This window comes from Brachyistius frenatus, unplaced genomic scaffold (genome assembly GCF_029030835.1).
Source record: "Brachyistius frenatus isolate BFR_SWC_R1_liver_20210118 unplaced genomic scaffold, ASM2903083v1 Contig_44, whole genome shotgun sequence".
Taxonomy (NCBI): Eukaryota; Metazoa; Chordata; class Actinopteri; family Embiotocidae; genus Brachyistius; species Brachyistius frenatus.
In genome coordinates, this window is record NW_027210643.1 from 410,843 (window position 1) to 436,557 (window position 25,715).

The 25,715-nt window shown below is 40.8% G+C and overlaps 3 protein-coding genes across 4 annotated transcripts in view; 2 read left to right on the forward strand and 1 right to left on the reverse strand.

Annotated features, from left to right (window-relative positions):
• The window catches only part of tnfrsf21 (tumor necrosis factor receptor superfamily, member 21), a 51,095-nt gene extending 39,049 nt beyond the window's left edge, over nucleotides 1-12,046 (forward strand). For both annotated transcript variants that reach the window (XM_069703064.1, XM_069703065.1), the window contains exons 5-6: nucleotides 6,861-7,173; nucleotides 9,635-12,046. In XM_069703064.1, coding sequence (XP_069559165.1) covers nucleotides 6,861-7,173; nucleotides 9,635-9,864 — 543 coding nt within the window. In that variant the 3' untranslated portion in view covers nucleotides 9,865-12,046. The remainder of the gene's footprint in view (nucleotides 1-6,860; nucleotides 7,174-9,634) is intronic.
• The window catches only part of disp1 (dispatched homolog 1 (Drosophila)), a 389,371-nt gene continuing 368,619 nt past the window's right edge, over nucleotides 4,964-25,715 (reverse strand). Inside the window, exon 14 of the mRNA XM_069703062.1 lies at nucleotides 4,964-4,973. The gene's annotated coding sequence lies outside the window, so the exon portion shown is untranslated. The remainder of the gene's footprint in view (nucleotides 4,974-25,715) is intronic.
• Nucleotides 19,069-25,715, forward strand: part of LOC138623493 (adhesion G protein-coupled receptor F5-like) — a 30,291-nt gene continuing 23,644 nt past the window's right edge. The window contains 6 exon segments of the mRNA XM_069703045.1: nucleotides 19,069-19,115; nucleotides 22,322-22,448; nucleotides 23,617-23,719; nucleotides 23,843-23,894; nucleotides 24,718-24,867; nucleotides 24,961-25,125. Coding sequence (XP_069559146.1) covers nucleotides 23,618-23,719; nucleotides 23,843-23,894; nucleotides 24,718-24,867; nucleotides 24,961-25,125 — 469 coding nt within the window. The 5' untranslated portion in view covers nucleotides 19,069-19,115; nucleotides 22,322-22,448; nucleotide 23,617.

Genomic DNA, 25,715 nt, shown 5'->3' on the forward strand with positions numbered 1-25,715 from the left:
TTCCAAATATATAATTGACTTTTCACACCACAGAAACAGCTCTGGAAAAAATGTGATTTGCAATCGGTGCGAGCGGTTTTATGACTCTTCTCAATGCCAATATTTCAGTCAGTGGACTGTTGCGGAATAGATTATTATGTAACTGTAGAACAAGTCGATTTTTAGCGTCTACACTCAGACCTTGTCGCATACAAATGGATTTGACTCCAGTTGTAACGTTCTCTCTCATTGTACAAACACAAAAGCAGACGTAAATAGACGTATACATCTAACAAAAACATAAATACACCTAAACAATGGTGCCATTACACCTGCTGCAGATGGATATGGTGCAGGTGAGTATAGTGCAAATGGTCCAGTGTTATTGCACAGGATTTGACATTGTGTTTCTAATGTTAATTGTTAAATAGAGTGACAGCCATGTGGGTAAAACCTGTTGTTTCTGGTTGGGGGATTCTTAAAATACATGTTTGAACTTGGTGTTCTCTGATCGAAATGTTCTGACACTGTTCCTGTTTTTGATTTAGAGATCACTTAACTGCAGGTGATCTGGGAACTGTCTTTAACCCTCCTGTCGTGTTCGGGTCAAATCTGATCGATTTACAACTTGAATCAATCATAAATATTGTGTTTTACATCTGATTGCCTCAAGGCCTTATGGTATCCTCCACATTAGACATTTGAACTTATAAAATTGCTGATCACCACTTTCATTGAATTTTTTGTGGTTTAGTCAACTTTGTAACACCCATGGTGTTCCCGGTCAAAAGTGACCGCCATAGGAAATGAATGGGAAACACTAGACTATGTCCATTCATCAGATGGAAAACAGCCCCATACACACCCACACATCCACAACCCCCCCCCCCCCCACACACACACACACACACCTGTGTGAACACCTGTTCACAGCTCCATATATAAAGTTGTACACATTTCAAATATCAAACTTCAAACAAAACAAAAACAAAAAAATCTGTTTTTTGTTATGGGAACCCATCTCTATCATGTGAACCACACCTTCCAGACTAAACAATGTTTCATATCTTCTCACGTTCCCCCTATATAAACCTTTATTTGTGCCTTGCTCTCATTTTACTCTGTGAACACAATGAGTAGGCGACTGATGAGGCGATTTTCTGTCAGAGTCTCTGGACCGAATTTTTGAACAAGATGAAGGGGAGATTGAACCGGAGATAGAGGAAGATGTCTCAGAAATTGAAGACAACATTGATCCTGATTTTGATCTGGACAATTATGAGACTGACCAGTCAACAGATGGCGAGGAAGTGGCACCAGAGGAACAGGCACTTGAGGTGACATATCAGTCCAAGGGTGGCAACTTGCTCTGGTATTCATCCTCCCAGGACAGAGGAGGCAGAGCGAGAGTTGAAAACATAATAAGGATGACGCCAGGGCCAACATGATATGCAACATCTCGTGTGGATGACATCAAGTCCAGCTTCCAACTCTTTTTTTTACCACAGTCCATTGAGGGTATTATACTGGACATGACCAACCTGGAGGGGAGGCATGTGTTTGGGAACACGTGGACAGCATTGGACCAGGTAGACCTCCAAGCCTACATGGGTCTGTTGATTCTAGCAGGAGTATATCGGTCATACAATGAGGGTACAAAAGGTCTGTGGGATGCGGAGTCTGGGAGGCCTATATTCCGGTCAACAATGTCCTTACAACAGCTTCATGTCCTCTCAAGAATTATCCGATTTGATAACAGAGATACACAACCTGCCCGCTGCTGAAACGACAAACTGGCTGCCACCAGGAAGGTTTGGGACAGGTGGGTGGAGCGCCTACCACTGATGTACAATCCAGGCCCTGAGGTGACAGTCGACGAGCGCCTGGTCCCTTTTAGAGGTCGCTGTCCATTCAAGCAGTACATGCCAAGCAAACCAGGCAAGTATGGAATCAAGATCTGGGCAGCATGTGATGCCAGGAGCAGCTATGCCTGTAATATGCAGGTCTACACGGAAAACCTATTGATGGAAGGCCAGAAAAAAACAGTGCATGCGTGTTGTACAGGACATGACAGCCGGTCTCAAGGGGCAAAATATCACCTGATAACTTTTTTACGTCATATGCGCGGTCAGGAGCTGCTGAAATGAAAGCTCACCATGGTGGGGACTTAAATGCTACAAACGTGATGCCTATGTTTGCAAGGCACACTCCGACCTAATTGCACAATGCCACTCCTGTGCATGAACACGTGTGTGTGTGGGGGCGGGGGGGAGTGAAGCTTTTAAGGACACCTACAGACGTAACATAAGAGTGTAATCTGCCACTTGACAAGCTCAAGAACAAACTTCTTGTCGTGTACCTTGTAGAATTAGGCTTATATATAACTTTGTTTTTTGAAGAAGTAGAATCTGGTTTTCAGTGATTAGATTAGAAAAGAGACAGAACCATCCATCTACTCTGCTTCTTTGTCTCCTTCCATCCCCTCCGCTTTCTTCTTCTTCTGTGCAAAATGCACAACAAACTACAACACGACAGTCAAATGCAATTTCTACCCTAATTGAGTGTGTATGACTGCGGTCCCATAAGTCTCTTCAATAACAAGCCCCATAAAGTAATGAAATTAAACCACATCCGTTACTTTCTGAGGAAAAAGACAAAAGATTTCCCAGAAACTGCTCTGATTCTGTTAACGTCGACTCGGGGAGATATTGTGTATGTTTGTGAGTGTATTTGACATCAAGAACTTTAATGTCGTCTGGAATCAGGTTTATCAGCAGCAGATGTACTTTTAATGTCATCCTGGAGATGAATTAGTGTTTAAGGCTGAACATGACATCATAGAAGGAGCCCAGCTCCTGTTGGAGCTGCATGTTAGCTAACAGCTCATGTGTTTTGGGAGTAATTACAGCAGGGTGAGATTCTTTGCTCTTACACTTTTGATCTAATTAATTAAAATATTCCCTGTGTGTGTGTGTGTGTGTGTGTGTGTGTGTGTGTGTGTGTGTGTGTGTGTGTGTGTGTGTGTGTGTGTCCCCTGTGCCCTTTGTACTGCTGCAATTTGCCAACTCACTGCTCAGTGCATGCGTACATATGATTGGGCTGTGTAGCTAGTGTCTGTCTGTCTGTGTGTGTGTGTGTGTGTGTGTGTGTGTGTGTGTGTGTGTGTGTGTGTGTGTGTGTGTGTGTGTGTGTGTGTGTGTAGGAGAGAGAGAAAAGTATGAGGCTGAGTTGCTGACTACTGATGTCAGCACAACACAAGGGCCTGCTGGGGACAGGGGCTTACACACACACACACACACACACACACACACACACACACACACACACACACACACACACACACACACACACACACACACACACACACACACACACACACACATCAGCGTGGGAGCTTTCTGGAACAGCAGCCCCGTTCTTCTTCTCAGTGACTCCTCTGCTCCGGCTCCATCCTCAGCAGCTCAGCGATGAGCAGCTCACGGCTGCCAGCGAGAAGAAACTAGACTCCGTGTGGTTTTGAGGTGCTTTCAGAAAGAGGACCGGACATTCACAAAGTGCTCTACCTGGGTGGGCACTGATTGCTCGAGGAAAGGGACAAAGCTGCTCTCATAGTGGTGGGCTAGTGATGTTTGCCACATCATGCACATGCTGTAATCCACCGCTGCATCCATTTCATTACAACACACAAACACGGTCAGAGGCTATCGAGTTGAAAAATGAATAGATATCCCACAGATTTTCTGCATGGACTGGCAGTTGGAGCTTAGCCCGGTATTACCAGCCATGAAGTCGCCGCATGAATTTATGGATCTGGCTACGGTTCACTGGAGATGGTTTCCAGTTGTTGCACCCTAATAGGTGATGATCTTCGAGTACATTTTTAAACTGTGGAAACAGTGGAAAAATCGGTACTGATCACCATATGTCGCATCTTGTGTGCCAAAACTCTTCCACCGCTGGCATTTTTGGAACCACATTAAGAAACCAGCGCTTCACCAACAGTCCGGTCTGTCGTTCAGCCGCAGCCCAACTTGTAGGTGCTGACCACCTCCACATCAACCCCTTTCATGGGGCGACCTGCACATGTCACAAAGTCTTCCACCAGACACCTGTAGTCACAACACGCAGAATTTCTGCATATGGTGTCACTTTGAGTTATAAGTACACTTCCCTGCGGTGCACCCACAGACTGAATATAAAAGTGGATGTAGCTTCCAGGTCTGAAAAATGAGGACGATGTGGAAGTGCCTTGCGCTGTAATACCACAGAGTACCACAAGAGGTTGGCCCCATTCAACTTCTTTCATAAAATCATAAAAGTCAGTACATTTTACCACAAGTTATTTAGGTGTTGTTAGCTAAAGTCGCTTCTTCTTATTAGTTTTCTTGCTGTCCATCTTGAAATAAGATGTGAGGTCGTCTGTGATCCACGTCACCAGGTCAGTGTGACTCCACCCACCATGTGTGAACGTGTTTCTCAGCGAGGGGTTAAAAATCTACTGTAAGAAGCCGGAGCAGTCGTCTTCATGATATTTGATGTCATGGCAACTGACCTGAAGTCATTCAGCACATTGTGAGTTCCACAATAGAGGGACCCTCCCTGTCGAAAAACATGCGGAAATTCTCCTCCGCTCTCCTCTGACCTGGTCTGTGGTGACGGGCTTACATTGTTGGTGATGGAGGTACATCGGTAGCTGATAGGTGATGGGATGAGAACAAGACTGGCAAGAGGGGGGATTTAAATTCCATCCATCAATACCTGCCTCATCCAGAACAGGGTCACGGGGAGCTGGAGCCTATCCCAGGTGGCTGTTGGCGAAGGTTCAGGTCGCCAGTCCATTACAGGGACAACAGAAAGATGACCGATTCCCCAAACGTGCACATTTTTGGATGGTGGGAGGAAGTCAGAGTACTCGGAGAGAACCCATGCAGGCATGGAGGGAACATGCAAACTCCACATAGAAAGGCGTCCACCCCAGCTAAGGTCTGGATCGAGTCCCCCGTCCCCAGATCCTTCACTGCTACCTGCACCACCAGCTCCTCTTTTTGGTTTTTCTTGGTATGTTCATATGGTTGTAGTTTGCTTTGCCTTTCCCTACTTTAGCTTGATGTTATTTATGTTGAAAAACTATGGGGCTGTATTCTTTTTTTTAAATTTTTTATCTTGCTTGTGCATTGCAGCACTTTATCATTCACCTGGCAGACCAGACAGACGTTGTGTCAAAATGGCAGAGAAACAAAACAAAAAGTTTCCATGTGTCGTGTTGTGCAGAATTGAGCATCAGATTTGTTGGAGCTTGTGTGGTTCTGCTTGCATGACATCCTGTCCCCTGACGCTGCTGCATTTACGGCCCCTCGTGGGTCTCTGTATTTTTCTGCATCTGCCCTAAACAAAATATTTGTTCCAGTTACGCCTGCTGCCGTGTTAAAGTCAGTGTGCCTTTGTCCCAGTGTGCGTATGACTGCATCTGTGAATATACTGTATGTGAGCTCGCCTTTGTGAGTGAAACAGAGCGTGTTTGTTCTCTCAGAAGCTCCTAAGTTGTGTCATGCTGCAGCCCGGCGACCCGGACATTATGGAATAGAGAAAGAAGACACAAAGAAAGAGAGCAGCGCTGGTCTTTCTGTGTCATGACTTGCTGGAGCTCATTCTGAGTCGAAATACATCAGAATAGATACGATTTTCCTCCACTTGAAAATTGAATTTTAGGGGTTTGGCCCAGACACATTTCCTTGATTTTGTGTTTTGTTTGTTGTTTACTTTTGTGCCAACTCCATTTTACATTTTCCCAGTGCCTGCAGTGAATGAAGTGACCTCTCTGCTGCTGCGACCTTTAGGTGAAAAACAAGACATGCTCTCATGATCTCATCCCCCAAACCAGTCGCTACTGGTTCCAACCACAGGTTCATTACCACACCAAAGACCGAGAGAGAGAGAGAGAGAGAGAGAGAGAGAGAGAGAGAGAGAGAGAGAGAGAGAGAGAGAGTTGGGAGAGGGAGGGGGTTAGAGGGACAGGAGAAGAGAGGCAGACCAAGATGAAGAGACGGTGGGATAAACAGGGAAGCTTGAGATAAAAGAGAGAGAAGGATAAAAGTGGTTTGGTTTGAGACGTGGGGATGACACAAATTATGTCAGGGGTCGTAAATGGATCATAATGACATTGGTTGTTGTTGTTTACTCAAATCTAAAATAAATCTAAGTCTGACATGCAGAAATGTTTCTGAAAATGACCCCATCCAGAAGTAATCAAGTTTTTAACCTTTTCAACATTCAAATCCTTCTACAAACCATAAAATCGTATTAATGGAGCAACAGTTTCCGAATGACCACCTGAGTCAGTTGGAGCCTTCATATTCTAAAACTCTGCATTGGCTTCAGCTTCAAGCTGTGGTAGTTCCCGCTTATCTTATGATAAATACTTATACTTATGATATATGTGGTGTCAAATCTCTCATCTAACTCTATCATCTGTTTCGCAAAATGTCTAACTAACCCTTCACATTGCTGTGAGCCCATGGGGCTTTGGTCAAACACATGGAGGAATGACTGAGGTAACAAACTATGAAAGGATGTGATGCAGAACCGCAGGAGAATTATTTTAAAGTACCACAGATATCCTTTCTTTTACTTCTGATGTAATTCCAACTCCAAAAATACTGAATCCATTATCTATCGTCATATGTTTCATATTTATCCAGTCGTTTGGGTCCATTCAGCTCCCTTTCCATCTGCAAACTCCTTCCTGTTTTGATGTTCACTTCTATGTGAATTTTGAATGTTGGTATGACTGTGTTCATATTCACCGCGTGTTTGACAGGTTCATTATGTTGTTGTTTTTTTATCTTCTTCCCCTTCTGTTTCTCCCCATCGTACGTCTACAGTTCGACATCAACCAGCTGATGACGTCAGTGAATGTAAGCCATAGCCTCAGTCCCATCCACAAGCCGCTCGAGTCTCCCAGCAGCATCGGCAGCTACAGCGGCAGCGGTGGCAGCGGTGGCGGCGGTGGCAGCGGTGGCGGCAGCAGCACCACCAGCAGCAGCGTGGGCCGGGCCAACGGCGTGGGCGTGGAGCAGTCGCCGGTGGACCGCAGCAAGGGCTTCTTCCCCGACGAGTCGGAGCCGCTGCTTCGCTGTGACTCCACCTCCAGCAAAGACTCCGCCCTCAGCAGGAACGGCTCTTTCATTACCAAAGGTGAGAGAACGCAGGAAGGACGAGGTGCCGAGCTGAACCACGACCTAACCCATCATACTGAATTCTAAATTCAAAGACACTAGTGTCGCTAAAATGCACTCATTGGGGCAGCTGTGGCTCAGTGGAGATTCCCACTAATTGTAAGGTTGGCAGTTCAATTCCAGGTTACTCCTGTCTGTGTACCCGATGTGTCTTTGGGCAAGGCACTGATCCCCAACCGCTAAGGTGGAAAGACACAATCTAATTGCAGACCACTGACTGTAGTGATAGGTAAAGGGGGGATCCGCGGCACCTTGCCGTTTGCCAACTTGTGATCCATCGAGAGCTGAAGATTACACTACTGAGAAAACTGAGACCACGATCGGCTGCTTAAATCAGTTCACTTGGAAATTTATGTCAGGCTTGATGTCAGTCAGTTGCTGTGGCACCACGTCTGGTTAACCACTGCAACGACCGAGCTCTTTTGAGTTCCCTACTTGGTCTGACTCCATTGCAACAGCACTCGAGCGTCATGTCTAAATCATAGACAAAAACATAAATAATAACTCAACATCCACTTTCTAGATCACTGTCTGAACTTTATCTCCATCTAGTAGCCATGGTCTTTTTTATTCCACAGTCTGTCTTATGTAGCAACTGTCTGTCAGTTTGGCCATGTATATCATATTCATTTTGAGACATGATAATATGCAGTATACTGAATGACTGTGCCCCCCTCTGGCAGAAAAAACAAACAAGTGATTGAAATTGTTCGGCTTAAATATCCTATTATGCATAACAGAGCATCATTTACTGAGATGCATTATGACCAACCTGGTCAGTCCATGATATATATATATATATCAGAGGGAGCTCAATTGATGAAGGAAAAGTGTGTCATCTTATGAGTCTGACTCAATACCTGAGTCATCACTTTGTTTTACTCCCATTCAGGTTTCACACGGTAATCCAAGCAAATCCACTGTGCTCTCTATTGCATCCTCGTTAATTGTCCGTGTGATTGGAATGAGTTTGATTTTCACTGCTCGTTGAAGCTGTAACTGTACCTGTAGCAGCCAACTGGGACAGGCAACAAGCAAATGCTACCGGTGTCAGTAAGAATACTCATGACATCCAAAAAAACCTAAAACAAATCATTTTAATAGCTCTCACAATCCCCAGAGTAACTTAAAAAAAAGTGTCCTTAATCACTCACCTCAACGTTTTTAGCTGACGAGGCATTTCTGGTGGCCAACACAGATCATTATTGTGAAAGCAGAGATCGGTTAGCAGCGGCTGGCGCATCAGCAGTTTCACATTCTTTACACTCTTTGCAAATTGAGGCACTCACTAATGTGTCTCAGTCTTATTGGAAATGACGTAACAGTGGTGCACTCAGCTCAAACATGTGTGGGTGCTGACCGCCCTCATGTGGTGACTCGGAGTATTGCTCTTTTAATTAACATTTATATGTATATTTTCATTAAATATTGTATATTTATAGAGAAATAAAAAAAAATTAAATTCATGATATAGGAAATATTACATTTTATAATGTGCAAAAAAGTATACAATTTACTATAATTTGAAGAGGCTTTTTCCTGTGACATCACTGCTGTGTTAGGAGTGTTTTACTTCATTAATGTCACTGCCAACTCAGATTACAAGATACTAACATGACACGAAACTTTGGACACATTCCATGCGTTTATATTCCGACAGAGGAGAAAAGGTTGAATTTGATACGCAGTTATTTCAGCCTTCTCCCTTCCTTCATTTTACAGTCTGTGGCTCGCCCCCTTCCTAAAAGGGTCAACAGAATGAGGTGCAATCCCTCACTGAGAAGATATAGTTTACTTATTCAACGGTTTAACTGATTATGTTGATTCTGTTTGATATAATAGATTTCTGAGTTCAAGTTATATGAGGTGTGACCCAGATTTCTGGCCACAAATTAGTTACATATCATTAAACCTGTATTTAATGTTTGTTTGTTTTTTCACTCCTGTCGGGCAGCAGAAACCAGCTGTCAACACAACGGTCACATATCATCACCTTTTACGTTTACTGAAGGAAGAACCTGTTAGAAAACCGTTGCTTTGAGGAGATATAGCTGGAAAGTCCCTGCAAACCTACTCAGGTGTTTCACCTCTAGATCAGAGTTGGAAATGTGTTCTAATTTGTGGGATAGCACCTGTGATACACAGTCAAAACCTAGATTTTGGGGGGAACTACTGGTCGTAAACTGGTTTAAGATAAGATAAGATAAGATAAGATAAGATATTGGTAGGAAAATACAAAGAAAAAAAATACACATACAATAAAAAAATAGAATAGAATGAAAAAGTCTTAGAAAATTGAATAAAAAAAGAATAAACGTATAGATACACACACAAACAAGCTTTATAAATTAATTAATTATTCTAGCACTCATGTAAATAGCTGCCTAACACTCATCTCCGCCTCTCTGTTTCCCCTCCAGAGAAGAAAGACACGGTGCTCCGGCAGGTGCGTCTGGACCCGTGCGACCTGCAGCCCATCTTCGATGACATGCTGCACATCCTGAACCTGGACGAGCTGCACGTCATCGAGGAGATCCCGGCCGCTGAGGACAAGCTGGACCGGCTGTTTGAGATCGCCGGAGTGAAGAGCCAGGAAGCCAGCCAGACGCTGCTCGACTCGGTCTACAGCCACCTCCCCGACCTGTTGTAGCGGAGAATTGAGGAAGATACGAAGAGGAATGTGTTTGGGAAGAGATGTGTCAGATGTGGTATTATTCGGACATATTGACATATGAACCGACTCATTGTGCCACTTTCTCACACGGTTCATGCTGGGTGTTTACTTTGCGTTTACTCCCTCCGATGGCTCTCTCAAATCTTTAACTTGCATCTGCTCCTCTTCTTCCTTCAATCTCATTCTTCTCCTGTCTGCTGTGTACACTATTACTCCTTTAAAAACACCTCTATCCTATCTTAAATACGTGGTCAGCACTCAATGTAACTAAGCACGTCTTGTGACCTTAACAGTGAGGCTCAAGAATTTCCTCAGCTAGGATGAAAAGGAGCTGAATCAACTCCACTGTTAGACACAAATAGCACTTTCTTTGTCTTTAATGGCCGATGCCTTCATGTGTCGAGGATAATACCAGCATTCTTTTGTTGTCTCTGTCAATCATTCAGGCTTGTCTTTGCCTTTAACTTGATTTCACTTTTAAAATATGATTTAAAATAATAAAATCAATCACTGCTAACTGATTGAAAGAAACTACACACGGACGTAAGTAAGCTATAACTCCAAACGACACTGGTATTATCCTTCGATTTCAAGGTTCTTGTAAACCATCACCTCAGATATTTTTTTGCCCAGGTGTGGATTGACCTGTAAGTCATGTGCCTGAACAATCCGTTATCCCTGCTCATTAGCGCGCCCCCCCCCCCCCCCAGCTGCCTGTAACCGTGAGCAGATCACCTGTGGGTATTGTAACAACCAGCAGGTAGCAGCATTAGCTAAGATGGCTGACCTGCTGCTCTGGAAAAAGAAACCATATATCAGAAAATATCCAAGAATTGAGTAAATGTTTACCTTTTTTTTTGATATTGTGATATATGGCTTTGCCTTGAACTCTTTTGCTCAAAGACAACAACAAAAACTGAACAGGGAGTTTGCAATATCGCTTGCTTCTCTGGAACCAAAGCCATATATCTAACAGGGTTTAGATACGTCGCTTTGGAGGCTCTGTCACTGTTGGACTCGTGGGCGGGACACATTGAATACTTACACATGCAGATCTCTGCTAGCTAGCCCTGTTTGCCTCAACAAATGTAGCATTGATAAAGTGTTCTTGATACATTTTGGAGCTTCATGTCGTCGTGGTGTTCGACCACACCCGGCTGTCTGAGTGTTCCTGTGCTATAATATAAAAAAAAAATTAAAAAAAAAAAAAGTAGATTATTTTTTACCATTTATGTTGCTACATGTTCTATGTAGTTGATATTAAAATGTAATAATGATGCATTAATTCTTTTTTTTCTATTGGAGAAGCAGCAATGTACTTTCTGTGTCCTTAATATATATTTTTTTCTTTCCCTCATTCTGAAACGCTGTTCACTAACATTTGGTTTTGTTGTAGTGTTTCCTATATTTAGTTTGATTTATTATGCCTATCGTCGTATCTTTCCGTTCGCATTTTAATTTCCTCTTTTCATGGGCATTCACATGTATTTCCCCCCCACTCTGTGTTCCAAGACGACCTGGCTGGGATGTAAGATATGCATACTCCATACTCTACTTGAAGTCTGTCTACTTGTGTTCCTTGATTTAAAGATCATGTACTCTCTCAGTTCCTTCCCCCCTGTCCCACATTCTTTCAACAATACGACACCTAAAAAAAAAGCACCACCAAAAAAACCCTCATCAACGTTCGGAGAGGATTTTGCGCCACGAGAGCAGCAAATGATGGACTCTTGTTTTCACCATGTCAGTTTCTACTGCGGTGCTAGAACTAAACTTTCACCAGTTGGCCTGACACAAGGGAAGAGGGACTTAACCTCAGACTAATGACTATTTAAAATATTCCAGACTGCGTGGAAAACAGTGAAGGTTGTGCTGCTGTGGACTGCTTGCGGGATGTTGACGACGAGGACGGCGACGATGATGTGGATGTGTGAGGATGCGTGAGCTCGCTCCCCGCTTGTGCCGTGGAGACTTAAACTGCAGGATGTGAACTTTTTATTTTGGAAGAAAGTCTGAAAGGATGACGGTGAGGTGTGACATGCACATGAAGCTTGAGTGGATGATTTAATCAAATTTCACGCGTGTAACCAGTATGTTTACTACTACAGTATGTAACCTCTTAAAATCAACAAATTAAAGCTCAACACTTTTGTCATAACTTTGCGTGCAATTCTCTTATTCAAAACTTGCCATCACTTGAAAAGGGTCTGTTTAAAAACATAGAGGTAACATGTATTATGTCAGTTTCCGTTTTTTTTTTTTTTTTTTTTTAATGATTTTGCACAAGCACTGCTTCTAAATGTGTCACATTTACAGCATTTTAAAATTATGACAGTCTGCCCTCCATGACATTGGGTCTGTTCACCCTCCATAGAGAATCGTTTGCAGTTGTTCCATCCTTCTGGGTGTAGACCTCCAATTTATTTTAGCCAATCAGCTTCCGCTGGAACCGGCCGGTACTCTGGAATCGCTGCTGCTACCTATGGACCTTGTCCACCAAAGCAGTTTTTCTGGAGTACAGTATATATATATATTTTAAAAACATCAGCAGCCTGAAGAGGTGCTGAGCATTTATTCATCCCTGAGAGCTAAATGTTTGGTGATTTTAGTCAACATGTTAAGGCAGCGCTTGTCACTGTCACCAGCCGTCAAATCACAGTGAAGGAGCGGCAGGAAAACTGAGATTTGAAGGCTCACGAGTTGAGTTCCCAGACTGTATTCATTGCAAATAAAAGTCTGCACTTTCCTGCATGAAAATATATAAAGTAGAGTTAAATTAAATAAAGATTACGGGCAACAACAAAAAAAGAGATCCATTTGGAAAGTTGAACACCTTGCTGATCAGGAAATATTTTTGTAATTTTAAGCTTCATAGATTAATTTAAGGGTCACCACTGATTTGTCTTGAGCCACTCATGCCGCACACCTGGGAAACAGCAAAAGGGTGATTTTGGACTGTGTAAACAATTGGGAACCTTTGGATCACTTTCCATCGATAAAATATAACCTAAACGCTATTGCATAAGAGAGGAGCGTGCTGATGGAAGCCAGATAATGTGGTTATGTCACCACCAGTTTTGTGGGAGGCCCGTGGGTGTTCAAAGTGATAGAGGTGAGTCAGGTGAGTTAACCTGAGGCACAAAACACTCATAAGAGATAAACAGCAACATCCTCATGCCAGACATGCAACACGCAGGTTCAGATTCTCAAGAGGCAGTGGCATGTCCTCCGATTTCTGGGAAGGTAACTGCTACTTACAGATACTGCTGTCACACTCATCCTCCAATGTAGCCCGGTTGCGACTTCACTTGTACTTTTTTGCTTACTCTGACATCTAAAGCTACCAAAGAATGTAAAAAAAGAGGATTCCAACTTTGGTTTCCATGTGAAAAGACTACTAGTCAATGGATTAAAAAGTCAATAACACGCCATACAATAAATGCAGCATATTCCTAGTATTGGGTTGTCTATCACTGTAGAGGAGGTTTTTGTTTGATAGTGTCCACCTTTTGTAAAAGATGTGCCCTCTTGGTCGATATTGCTAAAACCTGATGGCAATAATGATCATTTATGGAAGGTGTTAACTATGAAAATACTTTAATACTCAAAATGTCTCTAAAAAAAAAAAAAAATAGATAAAGAAATTTGGAACCTTTTAGAATTTTTGATGCTTTTGACATGTCAAACTTTCTTTCCACAATAAAGCCTATGTCATGTTTACATCTCCCACAGCAAAACTAATTTGCATAATGTGCAAATTACATTCTGTTTACTCTTCATTCTTTACCTCTCCCTCTCATTCCTAGTCTGGAAATAACAGAATTTCTGCATGCGTCAACCTTTTGTGACCAATATGCACATCCCATCACTTCTTTCTCGATCCCCCCTGCACACCCACCGTGAGTTATTGTTGTAGAAATCCCTCAACTTCTCACTGAACTACTCAGAATAAAGAAGGTCAGTGTGGCTCTGGTTACACTCACTGAGATGGGAGTATAAACTTTTGGGAAAAAAAAGATTCTGGAAGGGTTATTTTGTGTGTTGGTGTTTAAGTTTGCTTCACCAGGCCAAGGACCTACTCAAAATCTGAGTCACAAAGATTTCAGGGATCCTTGCCAATTCACAAAGGACCTGGTTTTTCTTAGAGGATAATAGAGGGCGTGTTGGATGTCATGTATCCAGTGCCGGCCATATTGGAGATCTTTAAGGATTAGACTGCATAACACATCAGTTACCGGTGTAAATGAGTCAGCATTGGATGAAGCATGGGTCAAGCACATGTTATATTGTCATATGGCATGATAGCATCATCAGTTAAAGCTTTTAGCATTGACTTTGAACAAAACAATAGACCACAGACAGTTAACTGCACACAGGAGGCAAAAACATTTTGAGTTTTTGAAGTTTTAAGATTCTTGTTATTTTTGCTGGCCTCTTCAAGAAAATAGTTTTCTGTGTCAGTTCGACACACTTTTAATAGAATCATTCCAGTGATTTAACTGAATCAAGTCAAGCAGCACATAGAAAAATGAAAATACTCAAATGCTGTAATTTATCTCCCCCACTGGATTCCTGGATGCTGTAAATGTTGTGTAGAAGCTGTAACAGACTGAACACACTGCACAAACAGCCTCTTCAACCAAGAGTACATTAAATGTCCTGTCACTCACATGAGTGCTGTACATGTACTGTATGTCCTTTATGTTCCAGACAGGTTTGGAATCTTGTTTGTACTTTCCAGAGTCACATCGGCTGCGTAACTTAAACTTCTTGGAAAGAGGGTGAGAACCGGTGCGGTATCTCAGCAACCTTAGAAGAGGATCGGAACTGGCTTAGTGGACCGCTTTCAATTTATATGTAAAAATATTTTTACATGAAGTTTGATATTACATGGAGTTAGATCATGTATAATTAAAGATGAATAATTAACTCATAACATTTAGCCATATTACCAACTTGAAGTTCGCTACAGAACTTTGGGCACATGAAAAAGGCGACTGAATATTAAGGATATTACAACAGCAAAAGCAATGTGTTTCATAGAGTACGGATGGATTTGGAAACAGTAGCCTGCTCTGACTATCGCTGACTTGTAAAGCCTCTTTGGTAGCAAACCAAATTTGAGCAGAGTACAGTAACCATCACTTAAAAATGGATGAAGTGGTTCACTGATATATGACGAAGGGCCAAACAAAAACAAGCCAAACTGGCCTTAATTAAATGTCATAGCGAACAAAGATCTAACCTCTTAGAAATACAGCCGAAGCACGAACACGCGTATGTTTTGGCAACAGAACTACTTAGGGTTAGGAAATAAGTATTAAAATAATACTGACATATGTTTTATGATTTAAATATGTTGACTTTCGTTTTCTCAATGACTGAAACACCATTCTCATTAGTAAAAGTTGTGTTTTTCCATGGCAGCTCTTGTCCGTCTTTCCTCTCCCTCACGTGACGTCCTCCTTCGACCCAGGTCGTCATGGTAACATTGCTGAAGGGCACCTCCGGTGTATCTCTCGGACACCAACAGCTTTGAAATAAATGACAGGATTTGACGCCCTGGAAACCACAACAGGCTGGCAGACCTGTTGACAGTCGGAACGACTGATTTGTCTGCAGCCCTTTCATTACAACTAAATTACTCTTTTTTTCTTTTTTTTTTTTTACTTCGCTTTGTCTCAATCTGCAAAGAAAGTCTGCTGATGTGACTTCCATCTGATTACATTTCCATTTTGTTCCAATGCAAATGATGAAAATCTCACCAACTATGTAACCAGGTTCAAATCATCGTCTTCCTCATTGGTCAATCAGCACACCTGCATTCAGATAAAGTCATTGTCTCAAATTGTATGATGGAGCTGGAATGAATTTCCCTTTTTGCCATCTGCTTTGAAACAGTTTTACCACAAAACCAAATTTTATTTTACTCTAGATGTGCACATTTTACAACACACTTCACTTTAGTTGCTCAATTATTGAAGCATTAGACTGCATAACACATCAGTAAATGAGTCAGCATTGGATGAAGCATAAGTCAACAACATTACTTTTGTAAAATTACTTATTTTATCCAAATCATACTTATTTCTTAACCCTAAGTAGTTCTGTTGCCAAAACATACATGTGGTTGTGCCTCAGTTGTATTTCTAAGAGGTTAGATCTTTGTTCGCTATGACATTTAATTAGCCCAGTTTGGCTTGTTTTTGTTTGGCCCTTTGTCATAAATCAATTAATCACTTCCTCCATTTTTAAGTGATGATTACTGTACTGTGCTCAATCTGCAATCGGTCCACAAAGCCAGTTCTAATCCTCCTGTAAGATTGTTGAAATGCTGCACTGGTTCTCACCCTCTTTCCAAGAAGTTTAAGTTACGCAGCCGATGTGACTCTGGAAAGTACAAACAAGATTCCAAACCTGTCTGGAACATAAAGGACATACAGTACATGTACAGCACTCATGTGAGTGACAGGACATTTAATGTACTCTTGGTTGAAGAGGCTGTTTGTGCAGTGTGTTCAGTCTGTTACAGCTTCTACACAACATTTACAGCATCCAGGAATCCAGTGGGGGAGATAAATTACAGCATTTGAGTATTTTCATTTTTCTATCTGCTTTAACCACAATGCCGGAAAGGCGTAACTGCCCTTTTGGCCTCAACTGGTTTGGTGTGTTCAGTGTTCAAAGTCTTTTGGTCTTTGGATCACGCCACTAAAATAATTAACAATTCATCTGTATCTTGTTGGCAGTATAGGAAGCTCATCAGGAGCTTTCATTATATATATATATATATATTTCACAAAAAATGTCACCTACCGAATCTCCCCCTACTGTTAAAGTAAAAAGCTTCCTGTCCCAGTTAATTCTGTGTTTTAACAATTTTAAAGACTTAAAACAGGAAGAAAAACATCTAATCACAATACATCGCTGATGATCTTGACATCTTGCGTGCTAAGGTCCACATTGTTTTGTTCCCACTACCTTGTAAGGACATGGCTGTCAGACATGTGGCTGTGTGTTCATTTGAAGAGCTTTGATTTATGTGTTTGTCTTTGTTGAAATATTTCCTTAAGGTCTCAGTGATCTTAAACCACATACACCATGTGTCAGGACTGGTTGAATTATTTTATTCACTGTAGTGTCAGATTCTTACTGGAAGTGCAGAATAACCAGCAGAGCAACTCCCCCCTGGCCCTGTCACTGGTTGCGGTTGTGCTTTCATGTGCAATGTGTCACTGCCACTGTGTACAGTGGAGTCTATGGAGTCTGTTGCTGAGATTGACGAAACACAACAGGGACTTCGATAGGGGTTTGGTGTCTGTATGAGGCCAGTATTAAGACCTCAGAGAGAGGTTAATGGATTAAACCTCCAGCCTACCTACCACAGAGCTGACGGTCTGACCTCCGTATGCAGCTCTTGTACCCAACACTATCTGGTTTTATCATTTAGTTTTTATTATACAGGAGGCTTAACTACCCCAGAGTACAAAGTCTTGTTTGCCAAGGCCAGAAGTTCAGCAGTGACCAAAATGTTGCTGCCAATTTTGCCTCTAACCAGGGCACACCGTCCAGCCACGTCTTAACTGGACACCTGCTTCACAATGCTCAGCCTAGCTATGTCTCCATGCTGGGGGGGGGGGGGGGGCGCTAATGAGCAGGGATAACGGATTGTTCAGGCACATGACTTACAGGTCAATCCACACCTGGGCAAAAAAATATCTGAGGTGATGGTTTACAAGAACCTTGAAATCGAAGGATAATACCAGTGTCGTTTGGAGTTATAGCTTACTTACGTCCGTGTGTAGTTTCTTTCAATCAGTTAGCAGTGATTGATTTTATTATTTTATATGATTTTTTAAATTCTGTTCCTTTAATATGTATGGGCACGGTGGTGCAGTGGTTAGCACTGTCACCTCACAGCAAAAAAGGTTCCGGGTTCAAATCCGGTCCTGGGCCTTTCTGTGCGAAGTTTGCATGTTCTCCCTGTGCTTGCGTGGGTTCTCTCCGGGTTCTCCGGCTTCCTCCCATCCAAAAACATGCACCTCAGGTCAGGTTACCTGGCGCCGCGCTAGTGGCAGCCTGCTGCAGCATCTCCCCCTGAGAGCCCCCCTGCTGTAGTGAAGAAATTTCCCCTCGGGGATTAATAAAGTGTATAAAATCAAATCAAAATCAAAAAATGTGCCATGGCCACAATATGCAATTTGAATTGGACTTTCATACAAATACATTCATTTTTGTAAAAAAAAAAATTCTGTTACTTATTTTTTTAAATCATATAAAAATAAATATATAAAGAAATATATAAGTATGTCACCTGAGTAAATTACTGTGGAAATGACTTTACAGATCTACATACCAACAGCAAATATGTTTTACAAGGAATGATAACTGCAACATAATCACTTTTGGACATGTCAACAGGCCTAAACACACTGGGCATGACAAATAAACAATAAGCCAAATAATTGCCTGCAAATATTTTCCAACAAAGCCTTTAATAGGCGCAGGGATGCACAGTTGCGACAGTTGTTAAGAAACAAGTTTCAATACATCGCTTGAGTTGACATCTTTTCTATTTCACATATTTTACAGTGTTCTGCTGCATTGGTTGATGACTTTATTATGTCCACAAACTCAGAAAAATCAAACTGCCTTTAAAAAAAAAAAAAAAAAAAAAAAAAAGTACTTTTTTTCCTTCTATGTAAAAGTACTCAACAGTTTGCAAAGATATATTTGAACTTTTTTACTTGTCTATACTTGAACAATTGGTAGATACTTAGAAGGCATCAGATGACAATGAATGCAGGTTCTACAGATTTGTTTGCCTGCTACACCTGACCGTATAATTGATCTGGATTTAAATCTATTTGCTCCTTTGTGCTACCGTCGTCCTGCTGCTTCGGGTTATCATCTTACTGTTTTTATGTTCCTGCTCCTCTCTGATCAGAAAAAGATCAGAGTTAAAGAAGCAGCTTATCTTCTTGTGAGGTTTCACATATGCCCACGTCAGCAGAAACATAGAAAACAGCTGATAAAATCAGACAAGGAAACTGGGGGGAATTGTTAAAGCTGTTGACTCCACAATATTGAGGAAGTTTTTTGCACTGCGTGTTTCCCACATGTCAACATACGGGTTTGACAGCCTCTGCACTCTGCACGCTACTTTTGTGCAGTGTGTTACTGGAGCAGCAAACGAGTGGATCAGAGGAGAGAGAAGGTGAACTATGGTAAGGCTGATCTCTATTTTACGAGCTGTTTTACAGGAATGGGCTCACTGAGGGAGCAGCTTGTTTTCACTTTGACCTCTTTTCTGATTATGGAGGAAACACTTTGTATGGTGTCTTCTCAACAAAGGAAAGCTGTGTTAGTGCTGGAAGTAACTGTTAGGTCAATCCGTTTGCTTTGACTCATCGGCATCATTGTAGCTTTCTTCTATCTGTTTTCTTTAACAATATTCCTTGAGCGTTAGCCTTGTGGACTGAATACGACTTTATGGATCATGGATAGTTATTTATTGAAATCCCATTTATTTGTCTTCAGCGATAACACGGGTGTCTGCTGGTGTCCTCTCGCAAACACTAAGGCGGTATCTGCAGTTCACACGGATATTTTAGATTAATGGCTGTTAAACGTAGTCTCCTCTGGAGTTTTGGTCATAAGTATTAGAAACCGCCAGGCTGTTTGTTTGGTTAAATTATTAACTAGAAGGATAAGGTAGATGTAGTCGTTACATCAAATATGCACAGTGCGACAAAGGCTTTACGCACTAAATATATGAATGATTTTTAAAATACTAAAATGAAAAGTTTTTATTTGTCCATTAGATTTGTACAAAGTACAGTACACTAAATCAAATCAGTACGGTCTTTAAACAGCACCAATACTCCTCGGCACATGCACTCATTTTTCTTAGTTGGCAGGCAAGGTGTTCAGCATCCTGGAGAATTTGCTTCAGTTCTTTTGTGGATTTATTCTTGTTATATTCTGTCTCTTAAAGTCATTTCAGAGTGACTTCATGATGTTAGGATTGTGGCTCCTGGGGGCCAGAACATCTGCTGCAGTATTTCTTGTTATTCTTCAGGCTTAAGATATTTCATCATGACTCGGACTGATTGTCTGCGCTTGTTGTCCTGATGCAGAAGGACTCCGATCAGATGACTCTCTTATGGCATTGCGTGATGGAAAATAATCTAAACATCAGGTGCCTTAAACTTTTACATCTTGCTGTATTTTTGGGCGGATTCTAAAACCAATATTATACCAATATAATATAATATTATTAATCAGCTATACAGTAGGCCTATATCCAAACAAATGTTTTTGCAATAGTCCTTTCCATGGGGTTATCAAACACCTTTGACAAAAATATGTATTGGAGGTCGGATCTTCTATAGTTAATTGTCTCTCTGATTGGCCAATACTGGGCGCTATATCAGTTGGGCTGTAATGTGTATATTAAATTGTATTGTAAGTAATACATATTATGCATAATGAATCTAAAAATTTTTTAAAACCTAATAATCTAGATAAAATAATTATAACATTAGCTCCAGTTCAATATGTTTAAACCATTTGACAGCTCGACATGAATTTTACACAATCTGTATTTCTTATAATGGCAGGTTCCATAAATATGTAAATATGAAAGAAAAACAGTTCATAACCGTCTCTGTATAATTCAGCATTTTCCCTTTTTTAAAACTTTATCGTGCACATGTTTTAATGCGCGCCTGTCACTTTAGATTGGTGCGATACAGATAAAGTATACCTAATATTTATACCTATTTTAGGGAGGCTGTGGCTCACATGGTAGAGTGGGTTGCACACTAACCAGAAGGTCGGTGGTTCAATCCCCAGCTCCTCCTGTCCACATGCCTAAGTGTCCTTGAGCAAGACACTGAACCCTAAGTTGCTCCTGATGGTGTACCATCAGTGTGTGAATGTTCTCCTGATGGCAGCACCTTGCATTGTGATCTCTCTCATTAGTGTGTGAATGGGGAAACCATGTTAAAGTGCTTTGAAACCAGAAGGTGATAAAGCACTATGCAAGTACAGACCATTTAATATTTCCAATTTGTTTTTGATTGTCTTGTTCACATTTCTAGAACATATTGTTTTGAAGGCATTGGATTTTTGCTGTTGTCTTATTTATGGTAGTTTCTGTTTCCTCTTGTTTTCAAGGTTCTAATGGAATTTTTTTAGAACATCCAAAAATACCAAATGCAAAGCTTTGTGATTACATGTTCTGTTTCACACCTGTTCTCCTACATGACAATTAAAGATGCATTTATAAAGTAGTTCTTACTGAATGTTCAAGTATATGCAAATACAGTGAACCCTCGCTATAACGCGGTTCACCTTTCACGGTCTCGCTGCTTCACGGATTTGCATCGTGCATTGAAATCACATTACGACTATATGTAACGTAGATATATTTAATGTCCAGTTCTATCTATTTCAATTGTAAAATAAAGGTTACTACTTCACGGATTTCGCCTATCACGGTTTCTATTTGGAACGTAACCCCCGCGAAAAACGAGGGTTCACTGTACCCCAAATTATACTTCTTTCTTCACCTTTAAACTTTGCTAATGTTTTCATGTGCGAAGTCCCATAAGTGAAAGATTATACTTTTTATTTTGTTCTTTGTATTTTCAATCATGTTGCTTAAAAACAAGGAGCATTTCATGTTTATCTGTTGACTGCCTATTTATAATTTATAGCCTGTTTGACTTTTCCTGTTTTTGAGAGCTTGACACACTTTTCTCACATTTCCAATGTTAATTAATGTTACTTTCATATAACCAGAATTTTGCAGCCAACTACTTTGCTTGCAGCAGTTGCATTGCATCGCTGTATAAACCATTGTAAAAGTAACGAAAGCCTTAGAGCTGGCAAGCCAAAGCTAACGAAGTTAGCTAGCAAATGGTAATTGAAACTGAATGGTAATGGTAATTGAAAAAAAATATTTTGTTTACATTTTTTTATATGATGTGAAAATAGAAAAAAGTTCTGCACCCTCAAAATTTCAAGGATAACCCAATCCAGTTAAAGACTTATTTCCACTGTAGGTTTTGATGAATGCATGGACTCTTTCATTTACATGGCTCCATTAGCTTCCAATAAAGAGCTCACATTAAAGAGAGAGAGTATTTTTTTTCTTTGATCATGTGACAACAGTTGCTTTGTTCGGTGCTGCACCTGTGAACTAACTGCTGTTCACTGACACTCGTAACTTTTAATGGCATGTCGCTGCCATCTATGTCCTCAGCAACAGCAGAACAATGCTGTCATTTCAATTCATGTCATTGTGTCGTGTTGTATTACCTCAACAAAAGCGCATCAGATTGGGTGTGTCACTGGAAGCACGGACAATTATGTGTTCTTCCTCGGATATATTATCATTGAAATATCTTTATGCATTTCTGAACAGGTCTCCTTTGTGGCATCTCAAAAATTATAAATCTTCTGCTGGATCTTCTTGACTCACAGTCAGCGCTATGTGGAAGCTTCTTTCTTCGGCACAGTTAAAGTTATCTTGAAGAGGACCAGCCATTAAGGTAAGGTTTGAATGGGAGTATGTGAATGAAATCTTTCAAATTTTACCTGAGGATGACTTTCTACCTTTTTTTGGATGATCCAACCTAATAAAGCCTAACTTTAATTTGAAAAAAACAAAACAAAACAAAACGAACACAAAAAACGATTCAAAGTTGGATTTTCTTTTTACCGGTTAAAAACTCCATGCATCAATGGGTGCTTGAAAAAAAAAGTACATGGTTCAAGACTGTGTACTTGAAAATTCTGCGGGTGACGTAAATTATGACTCAATTTCAAATTCTGTCATGTGCACCACTAAAGGCTTTCAATTTTTGGTGTCAAGTTTAGGGCACTGTTTTAATAACACTAATAACGAAGCATTTCAAATGATTCCTCCTCCAGTGTTAGCATTATTGAACGGACAGGGGACTAGTTAAGGGTCAATGACTCTCTTTCATAAATAAATCTGTGCGGACAGATCGTGACTGACAGCAGCAGTGAGTAGGTCCACTGTAACCTCAACTCTTAACTGCTGGCTCGGCAAAGCATGACATACAACCACCGGCCACAGATACCACTTGGTCTGGGTCAGGAACAAAAGCTTTCTTAGTTAGAGTGAGGAAAAGATTGTGGTTTGGGGTAAAATACGTGATTCTATGAAAGTAACATTACCATGTAAATGACATAACTACAGTTAAAAACTGTATATTGAGTAAGTAACTCACTGACAATCAACGTCACTTTCACATGGACTCACACTGGTCTCCTCAGTAACCGTCCTGGGTTTGATCCATCCAACCATCCCTGACTCACCCCCCCATTTGGACTTTATTCTTCTTTATACTTCATCACATGTCCTCCATCACATGACCTTCGTCACATGACGTCCATTTTTGACCCTGGTCATACATGCGTGTACTTTTCATGCCTAGCTGAGACAGAAGTCCTCTAGGTATCCTCTGGTGGATTGCTGTGTGTTTTAAACGATTGGCATGATCCTGCAATCTCCAGTCATTTGAACAACAACACAGTGCTGTCATGACAGAAACAAATTAAATCAAGTGTAATTTATTCTTTATATTATAATTTTATTACATTATATTGATATTATAGGAATATTCTTTTAAATAGAGATCCAGATGGAATCACTAATTTCTTCTTTTTTCCTATTCTGCTCTTATTGAAAAGAATGGCAATACCTGAGAATGCTTTGGCCATCTTTGCCCTTATCGGGACACTTTTTATTTTGGAAACAAGGAATGTTGGGGAACGCACAGGTCTGGTTTTACGGGTAGGTGAGGTCCACTGTATCTATTTACTATAATTAACAGAAAATATGGGACTTGTACTTGATCGCTGTTTAGTTTTACAAATACCAATGATTTAAACCTTTTCGGTTTGTTTTCTGTCTTAGGAACACCATGAAGAAGAACACTTTCTACCACACACCCGGCAGAGAAGGAATGGTTGGTCTGATGAATGAATTAAGATTGTTCTATATGAATATTTTTGGGAAACAGGCAACACTTATTAAATTTCTGGCCGAGAGTTAGATTGGAAGGTGTTTTTACACCACTCCCACATCTGGCTGTTACATGAACATGAAACTGGAGACCATATATCCACGCAGGCATCCTGGCTTGTGAGCCTCCATTTTGCTGCCACACTTTGGCTTTCTTAAAGAATAGATAAAACCAAACTTTGTGAAGCATTTGCATGTTCTAATGAAAACAATGCATAAACCAAGCAACTTTTTACCAAAGTCAATTTTTACTCATTTTTATTCATTTATTAATATAACTTCTTCTCAGTTGTAGAAAACAGAGAGAATGATCAGATGGTGCAATCCAGCTGATTCACAACATGTATCATCTTTGTTATCTTAAAGTGTAAATGAGAAAAACAAAACTTCACTAAGTTGAAATCATACCTTTTTTTTAATATTAAAAGTTGTAGAATAGAGGCTATTTTACAATGCAGCATACAAGAATATTACAATTAAAAGTGCCTCCTCTTCTGTAAAAACACAACTTGTTGGTTTTCACTTTGGTTTTGGTGTCGACTAAACTAATGAGAGTAACATGTTCATGAGAGAGCTTTAGAGGTCCTTGTAAGCTAAGTCTCCTGGATGTTGGAGTTAATAGGAGTGGGATACATCTTTTCATTCAAAGTGTCAGCCAGAAAGTGCAGAAGTATATTCTCCAAGGTATTATTTTAGATGTTGTATATTCTATACGTATAATTGCGGTGGAAAATCCAATTTTTTTTTTCTCATTCCAATCTTTCCAGTGCTTTCCGACCAGTGGAATTACTCTGTTGATGTTGTACTGAAAGTGTCTAATGTAACATCTGAGAGCATTCTGGCTGCCCTGAATGCAACTAATTTTCCCATTCAACTTGAGAACAACACCGAAGTCTCTGAGATTACCGTCACCACAGGTGAGTGGCGGTCCTTAACTCCTTTGGACAAGTTGATAACAAACAAGAAAAACAAAATGAACAGTGTATAATACAGATCTCCTCTTCTCACAGTATGTTTCCCAACTGACTCTGGCTACATATGTAAATGCCAAGAGCAGTTTGCTTGGCCGTACAGCAGCTGCGTCACATATGGAGCCTGTGACGACATTTCAAGCGGCATCTGTAAATGCATCAATGCCATTCCAGCGGATGGCCTCTACTGCCAGCCAATATCAGGTATTCAAGCCATAATTCCATAATGAAATCCACTCAAGGATGAATAGAGAAGTTCTCATTGTCTTGTCTTGTACATGAATTGAATCCCTGAATGACGATGTAACGTATCGCTGAACTTTTATTGACGTACCGGTGACAATACAGGATCTGTTAGCAGGAGGGCGAACTTCACACACGCTGCATCTACATAGGTAACTTAATGTTGTCACTCTGGACACAGTTAAGCATAGCTCATCACCCAATAGGAATAGTTGCAGCCATGTCATTACCGTAACTGGTATCAACACATCTCATCAGTACAGTAGCTGCTGATGTGGCAGATATTTTTCCCAGGAGTGGAAGAAGTGCAGAAACAAAGCCAGAAGGAGAATGAGTATGGATCTTCTCTGTATCCTGTGGCTCACCAGTGGAATGGAAATTGGCCACATTTCTTTAATAAGTAACTTAATGTGCTTCGGTCATGCATGAGATGTTTGTTGTGTGTGTACAGCTTGGTTCTGTTGCCAAAACAAATGAATGAACAAAGTAAGACATAATGTATGAAAATATTTCACGGTAGTCTACAGACTTCATAAACCAGCAACATTTGT